Below are 20,384 nucleotides of genomic sequence, written 5' to 3' on the forward strand. Positions count from 1 at the left end.
CCTATCTATCAAAAAGACGTCACGTGTGGGCGCCTTCTTTGGAGATGTCAACGCAGTGCCTTCTGTTTGAGACGGCGTACTGCATCTGAAGCACAGCGCCTGGAACTGGCGAATACAAACGTCTCATGCCACATTTCGTCTTCCCACTGCGGCCTCTGCTGCTTGCAACGTCACTACCCGAACTGTTTTATCCTTGTCTTCTCTTTTTTTTGTTTTCTTCTTCGTTCTCGCTTGTGCTGTTGGGCTCCTTTCACGGAAAGCTGCTGCATCTTTTTGAATGATTCTGTGCTTCTTTGTATTTACAAGTGCGCACCCCGTATAAAAACAATCTTTCCCTCCTATTCACGCAAACGCACCTCGACACGCAATGCGCGCAAAGACAGCATGTCAGGTGCGGGTGCAAGACGAGTGCCGGCTCTTTTGGCACGGCGTCGTGGAAAGCTTCGGTGTAGAGTGGAAAATGACAAAGGAAGGTGGCGGAGGCCCCAACGCATCTGCTGTGCAAGACTCCACGAAAGATGAGGCGGCTTCTGCGGCATCTGTGCTGCCGTCACCTCCCCTCGTCGCACCCTCCTTCCCGGACACGGACAACGAACGCGTTCGCAGTCCTCCGCTTGCCGACACCACGGCGCGCCCTTCCCCTGTTGTCTCACCCGGCGCGTCTGCTCTCGGCGAGGTGGGGGTCCATCGCACCGTTTCGCTTCCCCCCTCGCCTGTGCGCTTCGCGTTGATGCCGCCGTGGAGCTTGGTGGAGTATGACCCGAAGATGTGGATGCTGCTGCGCAAGAACCTCGTGGCGAACCTGGCGCTCATGGCGCTCACGGTGACGTACATGGCACTTTCCCACAGCCTTGCCGCGACGTCGAGATTCTCTTCTACTGTCCAAAGTGATGCCTCCTCGGCGCTCTCTCCGCATGTGCACAGCACCGGAGACACCTCGCCATCACGCTCTCTTACAGGCTGGATCGCGTTCTGCTGGTTGCGCCTCTTTCTCTGGATGCTTAAGTACATGGGTCAGTGGCCCTTCTACACCGTTCTGCAGATTATCGGATTGGTGTGGTACAACCAACTCTACCGTGAGACGTGGCTGGTGCGGAAGGGGTGGGTGCTGCGCGGCACACGGCTGCGGGAGGCGTCGCCGCTGACAACAACAACAAAGAAGAGCCCCACCGCGGCGACCACGACGACGACGACGGCCTTTCTTTCACCGCTGGTGGAAGGCGTGACGCGGCCGTGGCTGGCACCCATTTCGCTGAACGTCGCCGTCCTTCAGGACCGAGGAGGGGCGCCTGCGTCAACCACCACCACCACTACTACAGAGGTATGCCACCTGATGCGGCAGCAGTCGTCACTGGTCCTTCACGCTTCCATTGCCTACGGCAAGCACGTCGCGCATCTCTTGTGGCGCATGCTGCGTCACAAAGGCCCCACTGCCCCTCTGCAGGAGTGGGTGTTGGGCGACGCCGCAGCCTGCCAGGCAGTCGCCGGCGCTTCGTCGTCGTCGTCGTCGTCTCCGCCGTCCCAACGGACAAACCCGGACATCTTCGAAGCGGTCACCCACCTCCTCGAGTCCACCAGCGAGATCATCTTCAAGGCGTTGGCCACCATGTCCTTTGCCCTTTTTGCCTCCTGTGTGGAAGGGGTTCCCTTCCTTGGCACGCCGCTGTGCCTGCTCCTCAACGCCCAGCTGTATGCCTTTTACGTCTTCGATTACCGCTACGCCATGCAGCAGCAGCCGGGCAGTGCCCACCACCGTGGCTCTGCGCTGGCCTACCAGCTGCGCCACTTTGAGCAGTGTTGGGTGTACTACGCGGGCTACGGCATTGGGTCTGCTATCCTGTCGCTGTGGCTGACCCATCGTGCGGGTGTCATTGTGTCGGTGTGCACCATGTCTGTGTTGTACTCGTGGCAGGTGGTGTGGAGCGGCTTTGCGGTCCCGCTGCCCTCGTCGCGGCCGCTGCCGTTGTTCTCTCTCTGGTTTTGTGCGGTGGACATGACCCAGAAGCAGTACGCGGTGCTGTGGCGCTCCGTCGTCATTGTTGCCTTGCTTTACATCCCTTACCAGTGTTTCTGCTACATTTAACGGTCTTCTGTGGTCTTTTATTTATTGTCGTTTCCCTTCAATTTCTGTATTGTAACGCATTCGAAGTTTTGTAGGCTTATATGCCTCGTCCTTCTTTTTTTTTTTTATCTTCACCTTTGGAAGCAAGACGCTGGTCTTGTGATCTTTCCCTCCTGCGTTGCTCGCGTTCTACTCTGCTACGCTGACCATTCCATCTCAGCGCTTTTTGTCTTTGCGTTCTACTATTGCTATTTGTGTGAAGTGAGATGTATCCTCTCTTTCTCTCTGTATTAATTGCTGCTTTTTTCCTCCCCTTTTTTTTTGCTATGCTGCTGATTACAAGCTTTGTTTGCTGTCATTATCGTTGTGCTCCAGGCGTGTGTTATGCTTTCGTTTCCTTCCAACCGGACGCTTCACGCACGGTTTATCTGCACACTGATAGCTGAAGAGTCGACGTACTCCTTAAAAAAAGTAGGCGCTGCCGCGTTTCGACCAAGGCGTGAAAGGAAGGAAAGAAACCCAAGAGCTTATTGACCTGCAACTGAGCATCTGTGCGTGTCTCCTTGAAGGGAGAGGGGAGGGGAGGAGAGGGGAATGTATCGGATGTCTTTTTTTTCTTTCAGACACGAGTCGGAGTGAAACTTCTCGTTTTTCTTTGTCTCCCAATCCGCAAAGTCAGCTGCGATGTCGCGTTCTCCCTGCTACGCATCGCCGCTTTTCTTTCCTTGCTTTTTTTTTTGCATTTTCGTGTCAACCACTACATTACTTCTCAAAAGAGGGGGTGATGGGCAGCGACTTCATTTCAGCCGCACCTCTGACAATTAATGAAGTAAGGTTAGAAGTTTTAGATTTCGTATCGCAATGCGGGAGGTGAAACTGCCGAGTTCACCTGCGCCAAGTCGGCGTGCGCTCTTCGGTGCGGTGCCGATTGTTTTGCTCGCTACGCTTTGCCTCATCGTTGCGCCAACGAAGCTGGGTCAGGCGCGCCTCACTCCTGCTTCTCCAACTTCTGCGGCACGCGACAGCCGCGTCGCAGCGCTGCGGGATGCGCTGCGTGCCGAACACCGAGTGGAAACGATACCGGACCCTCCCCCGGAGCTGGGGATTCACACCGCCTGCAAAAAGTTTGGCCGCGGCTGCCCCGATGCGTACGTCGCATTTTTAGAAGATGTGGTGGCGTCTCTGCGGCCTGTTTTGGACACGGAAGAGCACAATGCGTCGTCTGGTTCAACAGGAAGCACCGCGGAGCAGGTGAAGGAAACGGAGAATGAGGCCGAGGCTTCCTCTGCCAGTTCTTCGAGGGAATCCGCTGCCCCGCCTTCCACGTCACCGTCTCGCTTGTCTCTCCCTGTGCAGACCTCCTGGTCCTACGCGGAGTTCAAGCGTCTGGAGAGCATTTTGGTTCGCATTAAGGTAGCCGAGACGCAGCTGGACAGGCACGGCATCGCCTCACGCGAGCTGCAGCGGAAGCACTGTGTTCCTCGCGGCGAAGATCTGACTTTTCAGGACGACTTTAATGGCGAGGTGACCGCGCAGTTATCGCTGGCGTGCGCGTCTTTGCATAGAGGTCAGTCGGCCACATCCGCCGCGTGGAAGATGACCGAAGACGAGGCAGCGATGTACGCAACGTGGTGCCGCTACATGGAACACCGTCGCAAGACAAACGAAGAAGATGTGCAGGCTGGGACATCGTTGCCATTTGTTTTCCACCTCGCCCGTCTTCCCTACACTCCATTTGGGTGTTACGTGATGGACGGGCGCCGGTGGTATGCACGTCTGCTCCTGTGGCTCGACTCGCGCCTGGCTTTTTTTGTGTCGTGGACGTGGAGTGTGGCCCTTCCCGGTTCCTGCTGCACGTTTGTTCTGCTGTGGATCTACATCGGTGAAGGTTGGGGTGCGGGGGCGGAAGCGATCGTCTTTGGCGTAGGCGAGGCAACAAACGCGCAAGAAGAAGATCAACGCGAGGCTCGAGACGCACCCGACTCTCAGGAGCTGGTGGCAGCGAGCCAATTTCGCCAGAGCCGATTGGCTGGGCTGCGCTATGCTTTTATCGAATGCGTGCAGCACCGGTCATGGCCCATGTCCTTTCTCAAACTTCGCCTCGTGCTCTGCTTGATTGTTGCGGTGGATCTCTTGTGGAGTCTTGGGCAGATTCTTTACATTACTCTATGGTCTCTGTCCAGCCCGAAAGCGGCATCCGGCCACCAATTGCTGCCCGCCTCGATCGGCTTCGTGCTGCGACTGCTTCCGGCGTGGGTTCAAGTTGTGACGAACGTGTACGTCGTTGTGGTGCTCCAGGGGGTGGTGCTGCGTATGGCACTGAGCGGGGCTGCGAGTGCGTACGCGGATTGGCAGGATTTCATCGCGAAGTGTGCGACGGAGCAGGAGTACCTGCTAAAGGCCGCCGCTGATGTCTCTCTATGAGTTTTCTCCTTTGGTCTGCATGCATTCTTGTACAGTACAAACAAAAAAAGACCACCAACGACAACAGCAAAGCGCACTTCCTGCTGTTATTTGACTGTAAAGGATCGACCCACATTCCGTTGCGTAGTGGTAGCGCTTGTGGGGGGGGGGGGAAGCAGAAGAAATGCCGCCTGTGGAGCTGATGCATACGGGACTTGCAATGTCACCTGGGCAGCGGTCTTACGCAACGAACTCCGTTGCGCACGCGGTGCGTGATCACCTCTTCGCGTCAGCTGTTTTGTTTTTGTGGTTCGTTGCTCATTTTCGCTTTCTTTTCTTTTCTTTTTCTGTCTCCGCAAATCCGACAGCTATCCCGGCAGAAGAGAGCTCATCTCATCACTTTAGACTCGTGCGCGAGAACGCGCCCTTTCATTGCAAGCTCCGTCTGCCCTCCTCCCGCAACCGTTGCAGTCTGCACTAACGTGGCTGACGAGCTCGTCGTACATAGAACACACACCCAAACTGCGTTGACGATCCGTTGCTCTCACATATTCTACGATTGCTTTCTCTTCTGTCTTGCTTTTGCGAGGTGCGTAGCGCACTGCTTCCATTCATCGAACCTTTTGTTTTTGCGATTCACGATCTCTTGCGTGATGGCGGCGGAGGTCCTCACAGGCGCCACGCGCTTGGAGCGTGTCACCGTGTACGTCGATCTCGCCCGCGAGGCGGAATTCCTGCCCGCCATCACCGACTGCGCCGCTCGTCTCGCCCCCCAGTGCGTTGTTGTCACATCAAAGGACATCCTGGCAGCGCCACCCTTGTCAGCTGCGGGTGTGGCCACACAGAACCAAGACGACGCCTGCACACCTTCGCGCACGGCAACTACAATCGGTCTCATCCGTCTGTGGCAGGCCGAGGAGGCGGACGTGCACACACGCGATGTGAATAATACAGTTCTCTTTATGAACGCGGCGGAGCTCTTGATTACCGACAAGACCGCGGCGGACGGCGCGGTGACGTACGCACTTTACCGTCGGCAGATGCCGGTCTTGTCCTTTGCCTCAGCCCATCTACCCGCCTGCTCCTCCCTTCAGCAGCTCCTCTACACCGGTGCGAAGGGCACGACAGCAGAGGAGTGGAAGGATACAATACGGCAGTTCCTGACCTTCCCGGCGGAGCGGGGAGTGTACACGGTGGCCTCCACTGTCGCCGCGGATGCTGCTGCAGTACACGTTGTAGTGAACGCAGAGGGCTATCCAATACAGCTGCCACACCTGTCGCACGGTGCTCACACCAACAGCAGCGATGACAACGGCGCCGCGATGCTTCTTCCGCCGCCGCCGACGCTCTTTGCGGGAGCTCTGGCGGAGCTGCGATGCTCGAGCAGCGAGCACCTCGACGTGCTGCGCCGCCGCAATCCGATCTTACCTGGCGTCTTGGAGGCTTTTCATCGGTATCAGAACCGCGGGGTGATGCGTGCGATGCTGCAGCGCGGCTATCGTGTGGAAGTGGCCCCGCAGACGGAGGCGGCGGGGTTGACGTGGGTGCAGAAGTTTGTGGCGCTCGGAGAGCCGGACGAGACGATGCAGTTGGCCAAAGTGGTGACCGCGGCGTCGTCGCTGGCGAAGTTTGAGTCGCACTGGTTGGAGCTTCCGCTTCCCGAGAAGAGTGCATGAGAACATCAGACTGCTAATAGTGTTGTGCAGCCGCAGGCGGGAAAGCGTAGGATTGCAATGAACCCAATGCATGCATACAAATATATAGAGAAGGGAAAAAATGGCAGCGAATAAGAGAACAGCTACTTAGGCATCATGAATACCGGAAAAGGACGAATTAGCAAGGCTGAGCTGCTCTTCGTTCTCTGATCTCACGCTAAAGCTGGAAAAAAAAGATCCGTAGATTCTATTTTCTTGATTCGTCATGAGACGCGGGTGCTGCGATTCTCGTTTGCGGTTGTGGATGCGTAACGCAATCAGCTTTGCGCCTACATACTCTTCTCTCCTCTTCTCTCCCACTTCTTGTCTCACATCTATCTCCTCTATCATGTCGTTTGCCGATGTCCCCACGCTAACCGCACCGCAACAACCCCGGACCATTTTTTTTTTCCTCTTTCACGCACACAAGCGACACAGTGGCGTGCTACTGCTACTGCTACTGCTACTGCTACTGTTACTATCATTATTAGTGGACGATCATTCCAGCGCCACACAACGAGCAGAGCTCATCTTTGTTTTTCTTCCTCCTCGCATCCGCCTCCAGCGGCTCAAACGCTTCATAAGAAGAATCTGATTGCGCTACTCTGTTGTTGGTCGTTACGGCGGTCCTGGACGTATTCGGACACACGGACGCATAGTACTCAGTACGACTGCCTTTTTTCTCTCTTGTTCTTTTATTGGTTTGTTTGCCAGCACACATGTCCAAAATCAATGCCACGTACAGCTCCGGCTACTACATCGCCCCTGATGTCGACTTCCGTAAGCTGGAGGAGCAGCAGCGCCAGGAGAGGCGAGGGAAGCGGCGACAGCCCGGTGCCGACGACGCCGCCGACGACGACAATGTGAAGCGGCAAACCTTTGCCATGCCTTTCGACCTCATCTGCTTGCACTGCAACCGTCGCATCGCACGCGGCAGCCACGTCTACACCAACCGCCGCGCGACGAATGAGCGCTACCTCGACAGCATCCGCATCTGGGAGCTGGAGATGCTGTGCCGGTTTTGCAAGGAGAAGTACTACCTGCGCACCGATCCGGAGACGCCCAAGGACACGGGCGGGTACATTTGCCTTAAGGGGTGCAAGCGTGTGGAGGGCGACTTCTACGATCTGAACAAGCAGAACCAAGAAGCCCGGGAGGAGTGGAAAAAGGCGAAGGCGGAGGCGGAGCTGGACCCGCTCGCGGCGCTGGAGAAGGAGAACGAGGCCGCCCGTCAGCTGGAGGAGCGCAATCGCCAGATTGAGGAGGAAGTCGAGCAGCAGGCAGAGCACGACGACAGGGACCTTCTGACGATGCTGCGCAGCCGACCACGGCGGCACGCGACGCTGGGCGATGCGAACAGCAGTCACCACAGTGATGATGTGAGTGATGGCGATGGTGACCCAGACACTCCCTCGGCACCAGCAAAACCTCCGATCTCGTCGACCGGCCTACCACCAGCACCGACCTCAAACTTGATCAACGCAGATAAGGACGGCACCGGTGAGTTCGGCGGTGCGGAGGACGTCGACAACGACGACGCTGGCGAAGACGCAGACGAGCGGAGCTACCGCGAATTTGAGGAAGACATGGACCGGCGCTGGCGAGCTCTGGAGCGGGATCAGCGTGCGCAGCGCCGCAGGGAGCAGGAAAGCGTGAGTGCGAAGTCGACCGTGCAGGAAAGCGAGGTGGATCGTGTGCTGGCCCGCTACGGCGGTGTGCGTCATGCGCCGCCTTCGACAGCAGAGAACGGCACTCTGGCGGGGACGGCGCCGGCTCTCTCCACAGAAATCAGCGGTCTGACGGTGAAGGACGACTCTAGAGTGGCAGAGGGGTCAGCTTTCACGGCATCCGCAGTGCCGTCGGTGCGCCGCAATAAATTTCTCGTTGCGGTTGAAGAGGGGGACGATGGCCCCGATGCGGCGTGGAGGGCGCCGATGACACGGCCCGCTACCGCGGTGGTGGCGCCGGTCTCGACGGTCGCCACGGCGGCCACTCATGGAGTGTCTTCCCAATCACGGGTTGGAGGCAGCGCTCTCCTGCGCAACCTTGTTGACAGCGACAGCGACGACGACGACGGCGATGCTGATGCCAGCACATGATGGTTAAAAAGAAGAGGGGAATGATTTAATTCCGCAGGTTGCGAAATCGACGTCCTCAGGATCGGTCGCACGCGAGCAACGTGGTATTACTTTTTTCTCTCTTTGGCTGCTCTTATGGTGTGTGATGATGCTCAACAATCGAAAGAATACATATTCTCTGGTTAAGGAAGGGAGCGGCAAAAACGCCAAAAGGACACTTTTTTGTTGCTGGTTTCGTCAAAGCGAAAAGCAAGAAACGAAAGCAATGGCTTTCTGTGGTCTTATCGCGTAAGCAGCTTCAAGTTTGTGGTGGTTTGCTTTGAAGCTGCGCATGGCTTCACAATCAAACCCTCACTCCTTCCAAGTATTTCCTTCCTTTCCTTCTACTTCTTTTGATGCGAAAATGCTCGCAACCGATCATTCGAGCATATTAAAACCTACTTGTTTTTGTGCATCGTACTACTACAACCTGCTTCTCTCGACGTAGAGCTCGGCACGTCAGTGCGGATGTGCAGTAGAGAAAAGTCTTAACTATATATATATCAATTCCCCGTTTCGGCTCGTTGAGCTGCCGTCTTTGTCGCGTGAGGCGGTCATATCAGCACAAACGTCTGTGCGCTTGTCAGTGAAGTGGCAGGAACAAATATAGTACTTCTTTTTTTGTGAGCCTGCGAGGGGAATGGAAGGGACGGAAAAAATGAGTTGAATGTGATTGGCAGCGGAGAGATTGGCGGATCTCGGTCATTTAGGGTAATGCTCTAAACTATCTTCTCCTTTTCTATTACCTCCTGAATCCTGGTTCTTCCGTATTCTGGTTTGCCTGGCACAGTTGTTTTCAGCATCGAGAGAAACTCCGGTTTTTCGCTGAAATCCACCCGCCCACCCCCGGTCCCTCCCACGACAGGGACCCATGGGATCCTTAAAAAGATCCATGATTTTTGTTTTCCTTGCACTTCGTAAAGCGATACTCTCTGAGAAAAAGTCCGACGACAAACACGACAGATAAAGAAGAACGGAATTGGGGCAGATACTAGATAGTGAAGAAACAATGAGTAGCCTTGATGGGGACATTGATGCCAGGTACTCGCTAGTTATGTATTTCCCTAAATGCCGTGCAATCACTTCGACTCTTGACTTCCTATCCTTCTTATTCTTTTGTTAATCGGAAGAGCATCGTTGGAGCAGCAAAGCTGAGCAGTATCACACGTAGCCATTTCGTTGCACATTTCAGGCAGTGTGCCTGGACGTCTTCGCGAAGCAGCTACACAAAAGCTTAATCATAAAGAAAAAAAAGGCTTGCTCATTTTCTTTTTTGAAGAAAGAAAAGGCTGTGCGCATTGCGTAGGAGGTCAACGAGCACCCACATCAGGAGCTGCTCCATACAACCGAGAAGCGTCTGCCTCGTTGAGCTACGCTTGTGTGTCCATCGTTTCCGGACGATATTTAGACGTACGCCCTCCTTTTTTTATTTAGTGCCAGCCGGTGAAAAGACAAAAACAGAAAATACCTGTGGGCTCAGACATGTCGAGTGGACCTCCACCACCTCCGCCGCGTCCTGCGGCCGCAGGTGGACGTGCTGGCGCACCGCACCCCACGTCCATGTTCGCAAAGCGTCCCCCAGGCGGCGTAGGGGCACCAATCCCCTTTGCTGCGGCGAACACCGACCCGGCCGCGCGACGAACCGATGGGCGGAGTGTGTATAGTCAATACACGAATCCGATGAGCAATGCAGGACCGGCTGCGGCGTTGTCCTCATCGCCATTACCACCGCCACCACCACCTTCTGGTAAGGCAGTGGGCAAACCTATCCCCGCTGCTGGCCCTCGCTACGCCGTTCCAGACTTCGCTTTTGGAGAGGCCCCCGACACCGCCCAAGCGAGGAATCAACAACCCCGGCCTCAGCCTCAGCCTCAGCAGCAGGAGCAACAGCAGCTATCACAACGTGAGAACGAGGGTAAGGCGTTGTCACTGCCGCCGTGGTCAACGGTCACGGAGCCCCCGTCGACAGCGCGGGTTCCACTCGACCCACGAACGCCGCCCACCACGCATTCCAGTCCCGTCTTTCACTCCACCATCCAACACGTCGGTGGAAATCAGAGGGTCCACGGAGATGCGCCGCCGCCACCGCCACCAGCTTCAGCTCCCCCCCTTCCCACCCCACCTCTGCCAGGGGCTGCCTCGACGAACACATCGGCCTTTCCTCCCTCGCAGCCTCCTGCACCGACCGCGGCACCTTCTCTGTCCAACACGAGTTCTGCCCCGCCGCTCACGACGCGGTTAAACCGATCGTCCCTGCGTGGCGCGGCTGGCTCGCGTGCCGCCAGCACCGGCGCTGGCTCGCGCACCTCCTCCGTTCACAGCCAGCGTGATCCGCATGGCTCGTTCGGCGACGCAGAAGAGCCACAGCAGACCACCTCCTCTTTGTTTGCGTACCCACCCCAGCAGATGAACAAGACGCCCACCACGACCACCGCGCCGGCAGCCCCGGGGTACAGCAGCATTCCCACCGCGAACGGAAGCCGCCCCCCATCACGCCACAGCGGCACGCGTCCCGTCGCCCCGGCTACCTCGGCGGCGACTATCGCAGCGGGCAGTCGCCGGGCACTGTCGTCGACGGTGGTACCGTCGCCCAACACAGCAGCCGCCTCACTCCATCGCGATATTCCCTCCTTCCTGCAGCCGTCCGGGAGCGCTGGCGGGCTCCTGCTCTCGCGGCGTGGTGGGGCTGCCGCGGCCACCGCCGGGACAGGCGCACACGGCACCTCCACCTCTTCGCGTGGACGAGAGCTGCTTGAGGCGGCGCTGAAGTCGCGCGGGAGCCGCGGCTCGCAGCTGCGCAGCAGCGATGCGGTCCAACCCGCGACTCCCGCGGAGCGCAGTCTGACCTCGCTGCACAGCAAAGAGAAGATGGAAAGGGATTCGGCAGATGGGGCGCCCGCGCTGGAGATGCGGAAGCCAGCAGCCCCTGTGACAGACGGCGTAGCCAGCGCTGCCTCACAAGAGGGGGTGAGAAAGGAAGACGGTGTGTTCAGCGGGCACCGACGGACCTCGACCGGGGACTACTCCATCGCGTCGCGGAGTTACCGCGCGGCCGACGCGAGCGGGTGCACCTCGCCGGTGCTGTGCGTGCCAGCGCTGCAGCCCGGTCAACCGCCAGCGCACGACGGGCCGACGAACCACAAGGACGGACACACCTTCTCCTCCTCCGCGCGAGCGGAGAGAACTTCAAACGAGTTGATCGCAGGTGAGGTGGACGCGTCGACGAATGAGGTGTGCGACATTGCTCACAGCCACACGCCGCGCTCCGGCGCGATGGAGCCGTTGCCGACGCCGACGGAGGAGACCTCCCAACGCAACACCAGCGCGTCGCCCGGTTTGCTCCCGCAAAGCGCCACGCTGTTGCCTCAACCAGCGGAGGAGGAGGAGCGGGAGAAAGATGACGGAAAGCAAGCAACGACGTCAGCCGCCGCACGCGGTTGCAACCCCTTTCTTGACTCCGGTGCGGACGAGGCGGACGCTGTCTTTGGGCTGGACGCTCCGCTGGTGGATGCGTCGCCGCTGCCGGAGCAGCCGCCGCCGCTGACGCTGACGGGAGACGCCGCTCGGACCCAACCTTTTAACCCTTTCGCAGACGCGCCGCGGACGGGCGGCGGCCGTGCCGAGGTTCCCTTGGCTCCCCCACCCTTGCCAAAGCCACAACTGTCACAGCAACATCCACGGCAGCAGACTTCTCAAAGGGGTCCCCCAACCAGCGTCGCTGCGCCGCCGCTGCAGCCGCCTCCACTCCCGCCTCTGCCACCGCCGCGTCTGGCGACACCAAACGGTGCTGCGTCGCTCTACCCAAACAACGACTACAAAACTCCGCGTGGCGGCGCTGCAGGTGGATCGGTGCCGCAGGCGCAACAACAGCAGCCTTCAACAGGGCTGCCACTGCCCTCAACTTCATTCGGCAGTGCCGTGCGTGGCTCCTACGCGGCCTCGCCGTACGTCCGCGAAGGGGAGGGCGCGCGGGCCGTTTATGAGGACTCCCCGCTGCCGCTGCGTCCGCCGTCGTTCAACAGCATGCCGCAGCTGGAGGGGGAAGAGGCGCAGGCGCAGGCACACGAGCAAGAGCAAGAACAAGAGCAAGAGCAGGTGGTACCGAGTCTGGAAGGGAAAGACGATGACCTTGGTGGCCACTTGTTACAGCAAGAGCAGCAGCAGCAGCCGGTAAATTACGAAGGCGATGGCGGGTCAAACAGCGTTGAGCACCCATTCGAGTGGGATACGACGGAGCCTGGAATGGGTAACGCGGCAGCGAATGCCGACGTCGATGACGGAAGCTACCTCAGCAGTAGCGAAGAGCAAAGCGCGCGTGCGCGTCGTCTGACACAGCTGCCGAGTGACACTATTGCTCAAGTCACGCTGGCTGCACACCATGATCCGCATCCGCACGCGGCTTCCCCTTCATTTCCAGAGAACAGAGCTGCAGCAGCTGCTGCCGTCCTTACTGAACTATCCGCTGTCGAGCAGACATACCCACAAGCTGAAGCACCGCCGCCGCCGCCACCGCCGCTATTGCCGCACTCCGTCCCTGCAGACCACAACCGTGGAGCTCCAAATCCGTTTGCGTCGCGCCGGCCCGACTCCAGTGTGGGGCGTGTGGACGATGCTCGTCTGCAGCATCAGGGGCTTCTGCCGTCGCGTGTGCAGGTGGCCCAGCAACTCGCTCCAGGGGACGCAGCCGCCGCGATGACGCGCGAACATCCACAGAACTCACCCAACGGAGAAGGGGAGGCACCCGCAAGGCATCAGTGCGAGGGTCTCTCGCAGATCAGCGCTGCCTTTTTGGATACTCACTTTGACAGCGGCAACAACACTGCACAGGCGTACCTGCGATCTGCCTCACCGCCTGCGCCGCCGCCGCCGCTACAGCCGCAGCAACCACCGGGTAGTTCGTCTCCCCACGACGTGAAGGAACACGACGATTACTCGCACGCGAGTTTCGCCTCCGCCTCCAATCCATTCCTCGACACCAATGAGGAGGCGCTCCCTCCGCCCGGAAACCAGACCGCCGCCGCCACAGCCGCGACGACGACGTCAAAGCTGCACGTGAAACCGGTGCTGAAGCCCCCCAATGCCCTCAACATTTCCTTGAACTCCCTGACGCCGCAGCAAATGTCTCCAAACGTCTTCTCCGCTTCGCTGGAGCCGTTGGGCGGCAACGCGAACCCCCCGCCGGGGCAGCCAATCTCCAACCCGAGCTCCGTCAACGGCGGCCCTCCGCTCAGCCTCAACGAGGACGACCTGAACGCCGCCGTCAACAGCAACAACGCCATCCCAACGAACGGCGTGTCTGTTGGTGCGGCAAGCCAGACGCCTAGTGGGTTGGCGCTCGTGAACCCCTTCTCGAAGGCGGCGCGCAACAGCGCGGGGACCGCAGTGGCGGACGTGGGGAGCACCGCTGGACAGTCACCCGCTACCTCCCTCACGAGCTCCTTTGCAGGGCGGCGCAAGTCACGCCGGCTCAGTGCCCCGAGCTTCGCCATCTTTGTCGGTGGGGCCGCCACGGGGGTGCCAGACACGGAAGTGAGGAGGGGCGTCTCATGCATCGCGGCGTGCTTCAACCACCCACGTACGCCGTCGCCGCCCGGAAATGTCGGTGTTCACGGCAACGGCGCAACGGCGGGACGCACCTGCTCCCCCCCCGCACAGGCCTCCCCCGGCAGCGGCGCGGTGTCGCACGCGAGTTCCTTCCGAACTCCCCCGGCGAACGCATCGAACCGCCCCAGCGGCGCTGCAACCGCCACGCCGCGTTCTGCCGGTGCGACGAACGAAAGATCAAGCAGCAACAATGGTGGTAGGAATACGCTCTCTTCCGGCAGTGGCATCTACCTCAGCTTCTGCAGCATGACGGAGGCGCTGACCGCGAAGGGCTCGGTGATTGACCGCAAGGGAATTCGCGGCACCGAGTCGGGACGGCGCTACCTACGCGTGCTGCGGGACGCAGTGCTGCCGTGTGCTCTAGCGGCAAACGAGTGGGCCGCCAACGGGCCGAGGTGGTGCGATATGGAGGCGGCGATGCAGTCTCTCGAGAACTGCGTGTCTTCCCCGCTCGCCAGCGTGTTGACGATCATCTTGAAGGACGCCATGAAGGAGGAGACGCAGGAGGGCTTTGTGTGGAAGGACAACGGCGGACGACGATTGGGAGAGTTACTGTTGGTGTCCGCTCAGGCAGAGGCTCGCAAGCACGCCATCACCGCCTCGGATGGGAGGGGCAACGCGGCTCTGGCTTCTGCGTTAAATGCATCTCCGCTGAATTCTTCGATAGCCGGCGGCGGCTCCAGCGTGGTGATGGACGCAAAGGAGAAATCGGCAGCGTTGCTGAAGGTCGAGGATCTCCTTTGCACTGGACAGCGCGTGGAGGCGGTCGGGGTAGCGCTGGAGGCGCGGTTGTACGTGCACGCCCTCCTCATTTCCATGATGTGCCCCACGAAAGACGAGTATCTCCGCACGGTGCAGGCGGTCACGCAGAAGGAGCTGCTCTCATACTCCCCGCTGGCCCAAGCGTACAGCATGTTTAACGAGCTGCCACTGCCCCCGCTGCTGCCGCCATCACTTCCACAGGCTTCCGCAAAGCACGAGGAAGAGGACGGTGCGGCTGGCCAGGATGCGCGGCGCACGCGTGAGCTCCTGTTGCGAGACCAGGCCATCTTAAACGGTACGTGGCGTCGTCAAGCGGCAATGTTGGTGGCGAACTTCACGCGCCACAGCGGCGAGGGATTGCTGAGGCTTGCCGGCAACCTGCACCAACTCCACCTTGTCGTAGAGGCGCACACCTGTCTCTTGTTGCTGCACCTCACTCCACTAGGGATGGCAGGCCCCGTCCGTGCCGGAGCACCGCCGCTGCCGCCTGTGTCCACCATGTCCGCAGAGGAAATCGAGGACGTGCTGCCGCGGCCCGATCAACGGCAGGTGATGGACGAGATTCGCCGTCGCATCGGCGTGGTGGGCGGCTGGTACCACCCCACGCAGGGCTGCCGTGCGAGCTTCCTGACTCCAGTGACTACACTGTTGACGCAGCTGCTGCAGCTTGCGCGGGAGCAGCTGAACGCACGTGCCCCGCCGCTGGAGGTGCCAGGGCTGGCTGGCCCACCGGTGCCTTTCCACGGCCTACCGGGCTGCCCGCCGCGCACCGACGTCGGCTACCGCATGATGCAGGTGCTGTGGCTGCGTGAGGTGGGGCTTGTGCGGGAGTCAAAGCAGGCCCTCGCGGCGCTGCGACAGCGCATGCCCACGCCGGCTGCCTTCTCCCTCTGCGCCCCGCCCCGCACGTTGAATGAACTGGTGTACTTGTTTGGTGGACTGCCTCCGCCACCACCACCGGAGTCCTTCGGCGCAGAGTCGCCGACGCTGCCACGTGACGTGTCCACACCAGGGAGCACGTCCGGCTCACGGCATCCCTTTTCCAACACCGCCTCTATCGCCTTGGAGACCCACTCGGCGGAGGAGAGACGGTTGGACTCGGGTGAGTTTGTAGGGCGTGGCGGACGTGATGGGTCGGGACAGATTCCGAGTTCTCCAGACGACCGGCAGGCGGATCAGCAGCTACTTCCACAGCCACCGCAGCAGCAGCAGCAAGGGAAGCCGCCTGCTGTGACAGGTCTCACGCCGACACAGCGCGCCACCGCTCTCCAACCACCCACGCGGCCACAGCAGCAGCCGCCACCGCCGCCGCCGTCAAACACGCGAAGTCCACCGGCTCCACCGCCACCGCAGACCGCAGCTGCGCGCCCAGAGGAAAGAACGGACGGGAACCGCAATAAGCCGGCAGCAAAGCCGGCCGCCAAGCCGGCAAGTCGTCGCTCCCGCTCCATGGATGCACTGCGCAACTTTTTCTTCCGCCGTGGCAAGAGCGAGGCGGAGGGCGGGGAGAAGACGGAGGAGGCAAAGCCGATGCACCTCGACACGGAGAAGGCGCCTGCCTTTGACCCGGTCACAGGGCGGTGGATGTTCCCCGAGACGGACGAGGAAAAGAAACTGCGTGAGCTGACGAAGCAAGGACCGCCCAAGATGGCGCCGAAGGCAGCTGCTGCTGCGGAGCCTGCTGGGGTGGCTGGCGGTGGGCCACTGGCACCGCGCGCGAGGAGCCCTCCTGGTCTTCCGCCGTCGTCAGCGCCTGCGGCTGCTGGCGGTGGCGGTGCGACGCGACCTGCACCCACGCACGGTGCTCCGGCTCCAAAGTTTGCGCCGGGTCGTGGGGCGCCGCCGCCGATGATGGCAGGCCGCGGTGGGGTGCGTCGCCCCGGTGGGCGGCAGCAGTACGTCGATGCGTTCAACAACGCAAATTGAGGCGACGTTTCGAGAGGGGTTCTACCTTTCACTGTGTGTGTGTGTGCGTGTGTGTGTGGATGAGGCTGGGGGTTGCAACAGTCGCTGCCGTGCGATCTGAACTCATGTCACCCCGTCCGCGTTTTGCTTCGTAGGTTGTTGGGCTCTTTCTTTTCGCCCGTTCGTACTCCTCGGACACAAAGTACGTTGTTGTGCCGTGGCGTAGTGGTGGTGGCTGTAAAAAAAAGGGGGTTTTTGTGTTCTGTGTTTGAGCTTGATTAGGTGAAAGGACGGGTGTGCGTTACGTGTCGTGGGCCGCAGCGTGAAGGAAACTCTGCATTTTTTTTTTTGATTTCTCGTGAGGCGGACACGACAGAGCTGCACAGCGAATTACTGTTATTATTATTATTAGTAGCTTTGTTAAGTAACGACTCTTTTGCACTCTCGCGTCGGTTGGATAGGTCAGAGTTAGCGCGGGATTATGTTGCCTGCTCATCGTGCTCAGTACTACTCCCACAGGTGTGGAGAGAGACGAGTGCGAAGAGACATTTCGCTGGGGTTTTGCCAGGAGTGTACGTCGATGGTCGAGCGTGGCTCTCTTCTCTCCTGTTCATGTTTTTATTGTTTTCTGGAGAGTCAACACCAGCATCGCGCAACGTGTGCACGCACCAGTGGTGGCGTGGCCGCCTACAAAAAGTTACTCCACGCATACATCCATGCAAAAGCCAAGCAAAGAGCGAGACAAGAATGGTACATCGTGAAAATGGAAGCACCAACCCCCTTTTTTTTCCTGTTTCCGTTCCGTTGAGATACATTGGCTTTTCGTTGCTGCTCTGACAAGTTAACGACACGCATGGAAGAGCGCAATCTGCATGGTTCTGGCGAATCCCGTTGCTACCGCGGAGACAGCATAATATATGTGTTATGTTGTTGACGATGACCATCGAAGGTGGCGGTGATGCCCTGTCAGCCGAATTTCAGCGCCGGGAAAGGAACACCTAGACCCCTTCTTTTTGCCTTCAACTTTTCTCTCTTTCTCTTTTTTCCCTCTGTCTGACGTTTTGAATGATAATAATAATAATAAAAAAAAAATATTAACCCGTTCGTGCGCAGGTTTATGATCCCAAAAGTCACGAAGAAAATCAAAAACAAAGCGGATAGCAGATCTGTTTTCTTGTGTGGTGTGAAGGTTCTTTTTTTTCCCCTTCGTTTCGATATTTTAGCTGGCAAACTACAAACACAGACATATGCATATATACTCTGATTTCAAAATAAGCGCCTTTTCTTTCCTGCGCCTTTTGTATCTCTATACTTACATTTACTTTCCTTCGTCGTTGTCTTTTTTCCTTTGCAATTTGTGAAGTCGAAAAGGAAGAGAAGAAAGAGATAAGATACAACTGCGATGAGCTCGCCAGAGAAGACTGTGCCGCCGCAGGAGGGGGGACCCGTCTCGCCCCACACCCCCGAGTACCCCCCGTCTCCCCCCGCGTCGCCGGTGCTGTCCGCTGAGACACCCACCATCGGCATCGATATAGGATCAGTCACCACCCGCATCGCGGTGCTCTACCCTGCAAAGCCGATGCCAACGATTATCCGCAACTCCCTCGGCAACGAGGCGACCAGCACCGTCGTGTCCTTCGCCGCCAATGAGGCGCGCTCCTTCGGCGAGAACGCCGCCGCACGGCAGGTGACGAAGGCGAGCGAGACGGTGGTGGACTTGGCGCCGTGGATTTTTGGCAACACCGCCGGCGAGGAGCAGATGACGGACCGGCAGGCATCGCTGGAGGTGATGTCACCGACGCTGGCCATGTCCGAGGCGATCACGCTCGCCGTGCGTCAGCTGGGCTCACAGCCACACCCGGTGCACCCCGCGCAGGTGGCCGCCTACTACATCAAGTGCCTGCTGGGTTTTCTGCACGATAAGGGCATGGTGCACAGCTCCCCTCTCTGCCTTGCCACGCCGTCCGCCGCGACGCGCGCCTCGTTTGAAGCGCTTCGTCAGGCCGCCCTCCTCGCCGGTGCCCCGCAGGAGCTGACGCTCATCGCGCCGTCGGATGAGGCCAACGCGGTGTACTTCCACCACATGCAGTACGCCCACCTCCCCGCGGCGCGCGAGGCGTCGGTGCCGGTGGTCCTGATCGACATTGGCCAGAGCTGCTCCACTGCCTCTCTCATCCTCGCCTCTCAGCAGTGCGTGGAGAAGATCACGTGCCAGACGCTGCGGGTGGGCAGCGCGTACATCGACACCCTCCTATGCAGCCACGTGTACAACGAACTGGATAAGAAGTTCGGCGCTGCGGCCGCTCCCCTGCGCGGGGACATTAAATCGTTCCGTAAGATCTTGCGGGAGTGCCGCAAGGCGAAGGAGGTGCTGTCGACGGCGGATGAGACGCGGGTGATGCTGGAGGGCCTGCGCGGCGACATCGACATCGTCATCCCCATCACGCGCTTCCTGCTGGAGAAGGCCGCCTCTCCGCTGCTGCGCTCCATTCGGATTATGCTGTCGTCCGTGAAGGACAACATCCCAGCCACCAACGGCGCCGGCGAACCGGTCGTACCGCGTGTGGAGGTGATCGGCGGTGGCTGGCGCACCGTCTGCGTGATGGAGGTGATTAAAGAGGTCTTTGCGATTGACCGGGTGGGCCTGTCGCTCGATGCGAATCTGGCCGTGGCGGAGGGCAGCGCCATCCTGGCGGAGGTGTTCCGCCTCTACGTCCACAAAGACAAAGCGGTGAAGCGGGCGGAGGAGGACGCCGGGGAGACGGTGGCACCGCAGCATCGAGTGGAACTGGTCGGCTTCGAGGTGCTCAACGAGCAGTCGCCTATCTCCGCTCCTCTTTCGGCGGACGCCGTGTCGGCGGTGTCGGGGTGGACCTGCACCGAGCAGCAGTTGGAGGCGCTCGATAACCGCATTCACGAGCGTCTGGCCGCGCTCAACCAGCTTGATTCCTACATCCTGCAGACGATGAACGACCTAGACAGCTGCGAGGCGGCGAAGGAGAAGAAGGCGGAGATGCGGAACTATTTGGAGGGGGCGGAGGCGTACGTGCGCAGCGAGGGCGACGAGGCCAGTACGGAGCAACTGAAAGAGAAACTGACGGAGGTGCAGGGCCACGTGAAGGAGCACTTTCCCGAGTTAGCGGAATACCACGCCAAGGTGCGCGCCGAGCAGAAACGCAAGGAGGAGGAGCTCGTAAAGCTGAACCAGGAGCGGCAGGAGGATGAGTCCGATCTCAAGAGTGATCCGCAGCGTCTGCGCGTGGCACAGAAGCGTCGTGAGCAGGGACAGAGTCTTTTCAAGGAGGAATGCTGGGCCGAGGCGCAGACGCGCTTTGTACAGGCGCTATCCATTCTTCGCCAACTTTACGACTCCAATAGTGAGGAGAACAAGGCGAAGAAACTCGAGATTTCGCTCTCGTGCTACCTCAACATTGCCTCCTGCAGCGTCAAGCAGGGGATGTGGAAGAATGCAGTGAACAACTGCAGCAGTGCCCTGGAGCTCGCGCCGGACCACCCCAAAGCGCTTTTCCGCCGCGGCCAGGCGTATAGCGCGCTGAAAGATTACAAGGAGGCGGTGGTGGATTTGGAGAAGGCGAAGGATCTGTCGAAGGACGACCCGGCGGTGCTGGCGGAGCTGACCAAGGCGAAGGCCGCGCTTGAGGCACAGAAGGCGAAGGAGAAGAAGATGTTCTCCAAAATGTTCTCGTGAGCGCGTTGCCTGCAATTACAACGTGCCGATGGCGTGCGTGTATGTGTGTGCGTGCGCGGAAATGAGAAGAACAAAAAAAAACATCAGCAACAACACAGAAACGTAGCTGTTTATGTGTGGATAGCGCT

At 59.3% G+C, this 20,384-nt stretch overlaps 6 protein-coding genes across 8 annotated transcripts; all 6 read left to right on the top strand.

Annotated features, from left to right (window-relative positions):
• Positions 1-367: 367 nt before the first annotated feature.
• On the top strand, positions 368-2,083 carry ABB37_04700 (hypothetical protein; the record flags this gene model as incomplete). Its single annotated transcript, XM_015802475.1, has 1 exon — positions 368-2,083. One exon carries the CDS (start codon positions 368-370, stop codon positions 2,081-2,083), a length of 1,716 nt encoding a protein of 571 aa, XP_015658919.1.
• A 753-nt stretch (positions 2,084-2,836) lies between these two features.
• Positions 2,837-4,486, top strand: ABB37_04701 (hypothetical protein; the record flags this gene model as incomplete). The annotated part of the gene is made up of 1 exon (XM_015802476.1): positions 2,837-4,486. Exon 1 carries the CDS (start codon positions 2,924-2,926, stop codon positions 4,484-4,486), a length of 1,563 nt encoding a protein of 520 aa, XP_015658920.1. The 5' UTR covers positions 2,837-2,923.
• A 345-nt stretch (positions 4,487-4,831) lies between these two features.
• On the top strand, positions 4,832-6,141 carry ABB37_04702 (hypothetical protein; the record flags this gene model as incomplete). Of its 2 annotated transcripts, none has more annotated exons than XM_015802477.1 (1): positions 4,832-6,141. In XM_015802477.1, the coding sequence occupies exon 1, from the start codon at positions 5,119-5,121 to the stop codon at positions 6,139-6,141; it is 1,023 nt and encodes a 340-aa protein (XP_015658921.1). In that variant the 5' UTR covers positions 4,832-5,118. The 2 variants fall into 2 exon arrangements, with proteins under 2 accessions (XP_015658921.1, XP_015658922.1); XM_015802478.1 differs by having other exon boundaries at positions 5,061-6,141.
• A 446-nt stretch (positions 6,142-6,587) lies between these two features.
• On the top strand, positions 6,588-8,258 carry ABB37_04703 (hypothetical protein; the record flags this gene model as incomplete). Of its 2 annotated transcripts, none has more annotated exons than XM_015802479.1 (1): positions 6,588-8,258. In XM_015802479.1, the coding sequence occupies exon 1, from the start codon at positions 6,879-6,881 to the stop codon at positions 8,256-8,258; it is 1,380 nt and encodes a 459-aa protein (XP_015658923.1). In that variant the 5' UTR covers positions 6,588-6,878. The 2 variants fall into 2 exon arrangements, with proteins under 2 accessions (XP_015658923.1, XP_015658924.1); XM_015802480.1 differs by having other exon boundaries at positions 6,596-8,258.
• A 2,424-nt stretch (positions 8,259-10,682) lies between these two features.
• Positions 10,683-16,568, top strand: ABB37_04704 (hypothetical protein; the record flags this gene model as incomplete). The annotated part of the gene is made up of 1 exon (XM_015802481.1): positions 10,683-16,568. One exon carries the CDS (start codon positions 10,683-10,685, stop codon positions 16,566-16,568), a length of 5,886 nt encoding a protein of 1,961 aa, XP_015658925.1.
• Positions 16,569-17,658: 1,090 nt separating this feature from the next.
• Positions 17,659-20,256, top strand: ABB37_04705 (hypothetical protein; the record flags this gene model as incomplete). Its single annotated transcript, XM_015802482.1, has 1 exon — positions 17,659-20,256. Exon 1 carries the CDS (start codon positions 17,950-17,952, stop codon positions 20,254-20,256), a length of 2,307 nt encoding a protein of 768 aa, XP_015658926.1. The 5' UTR covers positions 17,659-17,949.
• Positions 20,257-20,384: the final 128 nt, after the last annotated feature.

Source organism: Leptomonas pyrrhocoris (genome assembly GCF_001293395.1).
Source record: "Leptomonas pyrrhocoris isolate H10 chromosome Unknown, whole genome shotgun sequence".
Lineage (NCBI taxonomy): Eukaryota > Euglenozoa > Kinetoplastea > Trypanosomatida > Trypanosomatidae > Leptomonas > Leptomonas pyrrhocoris.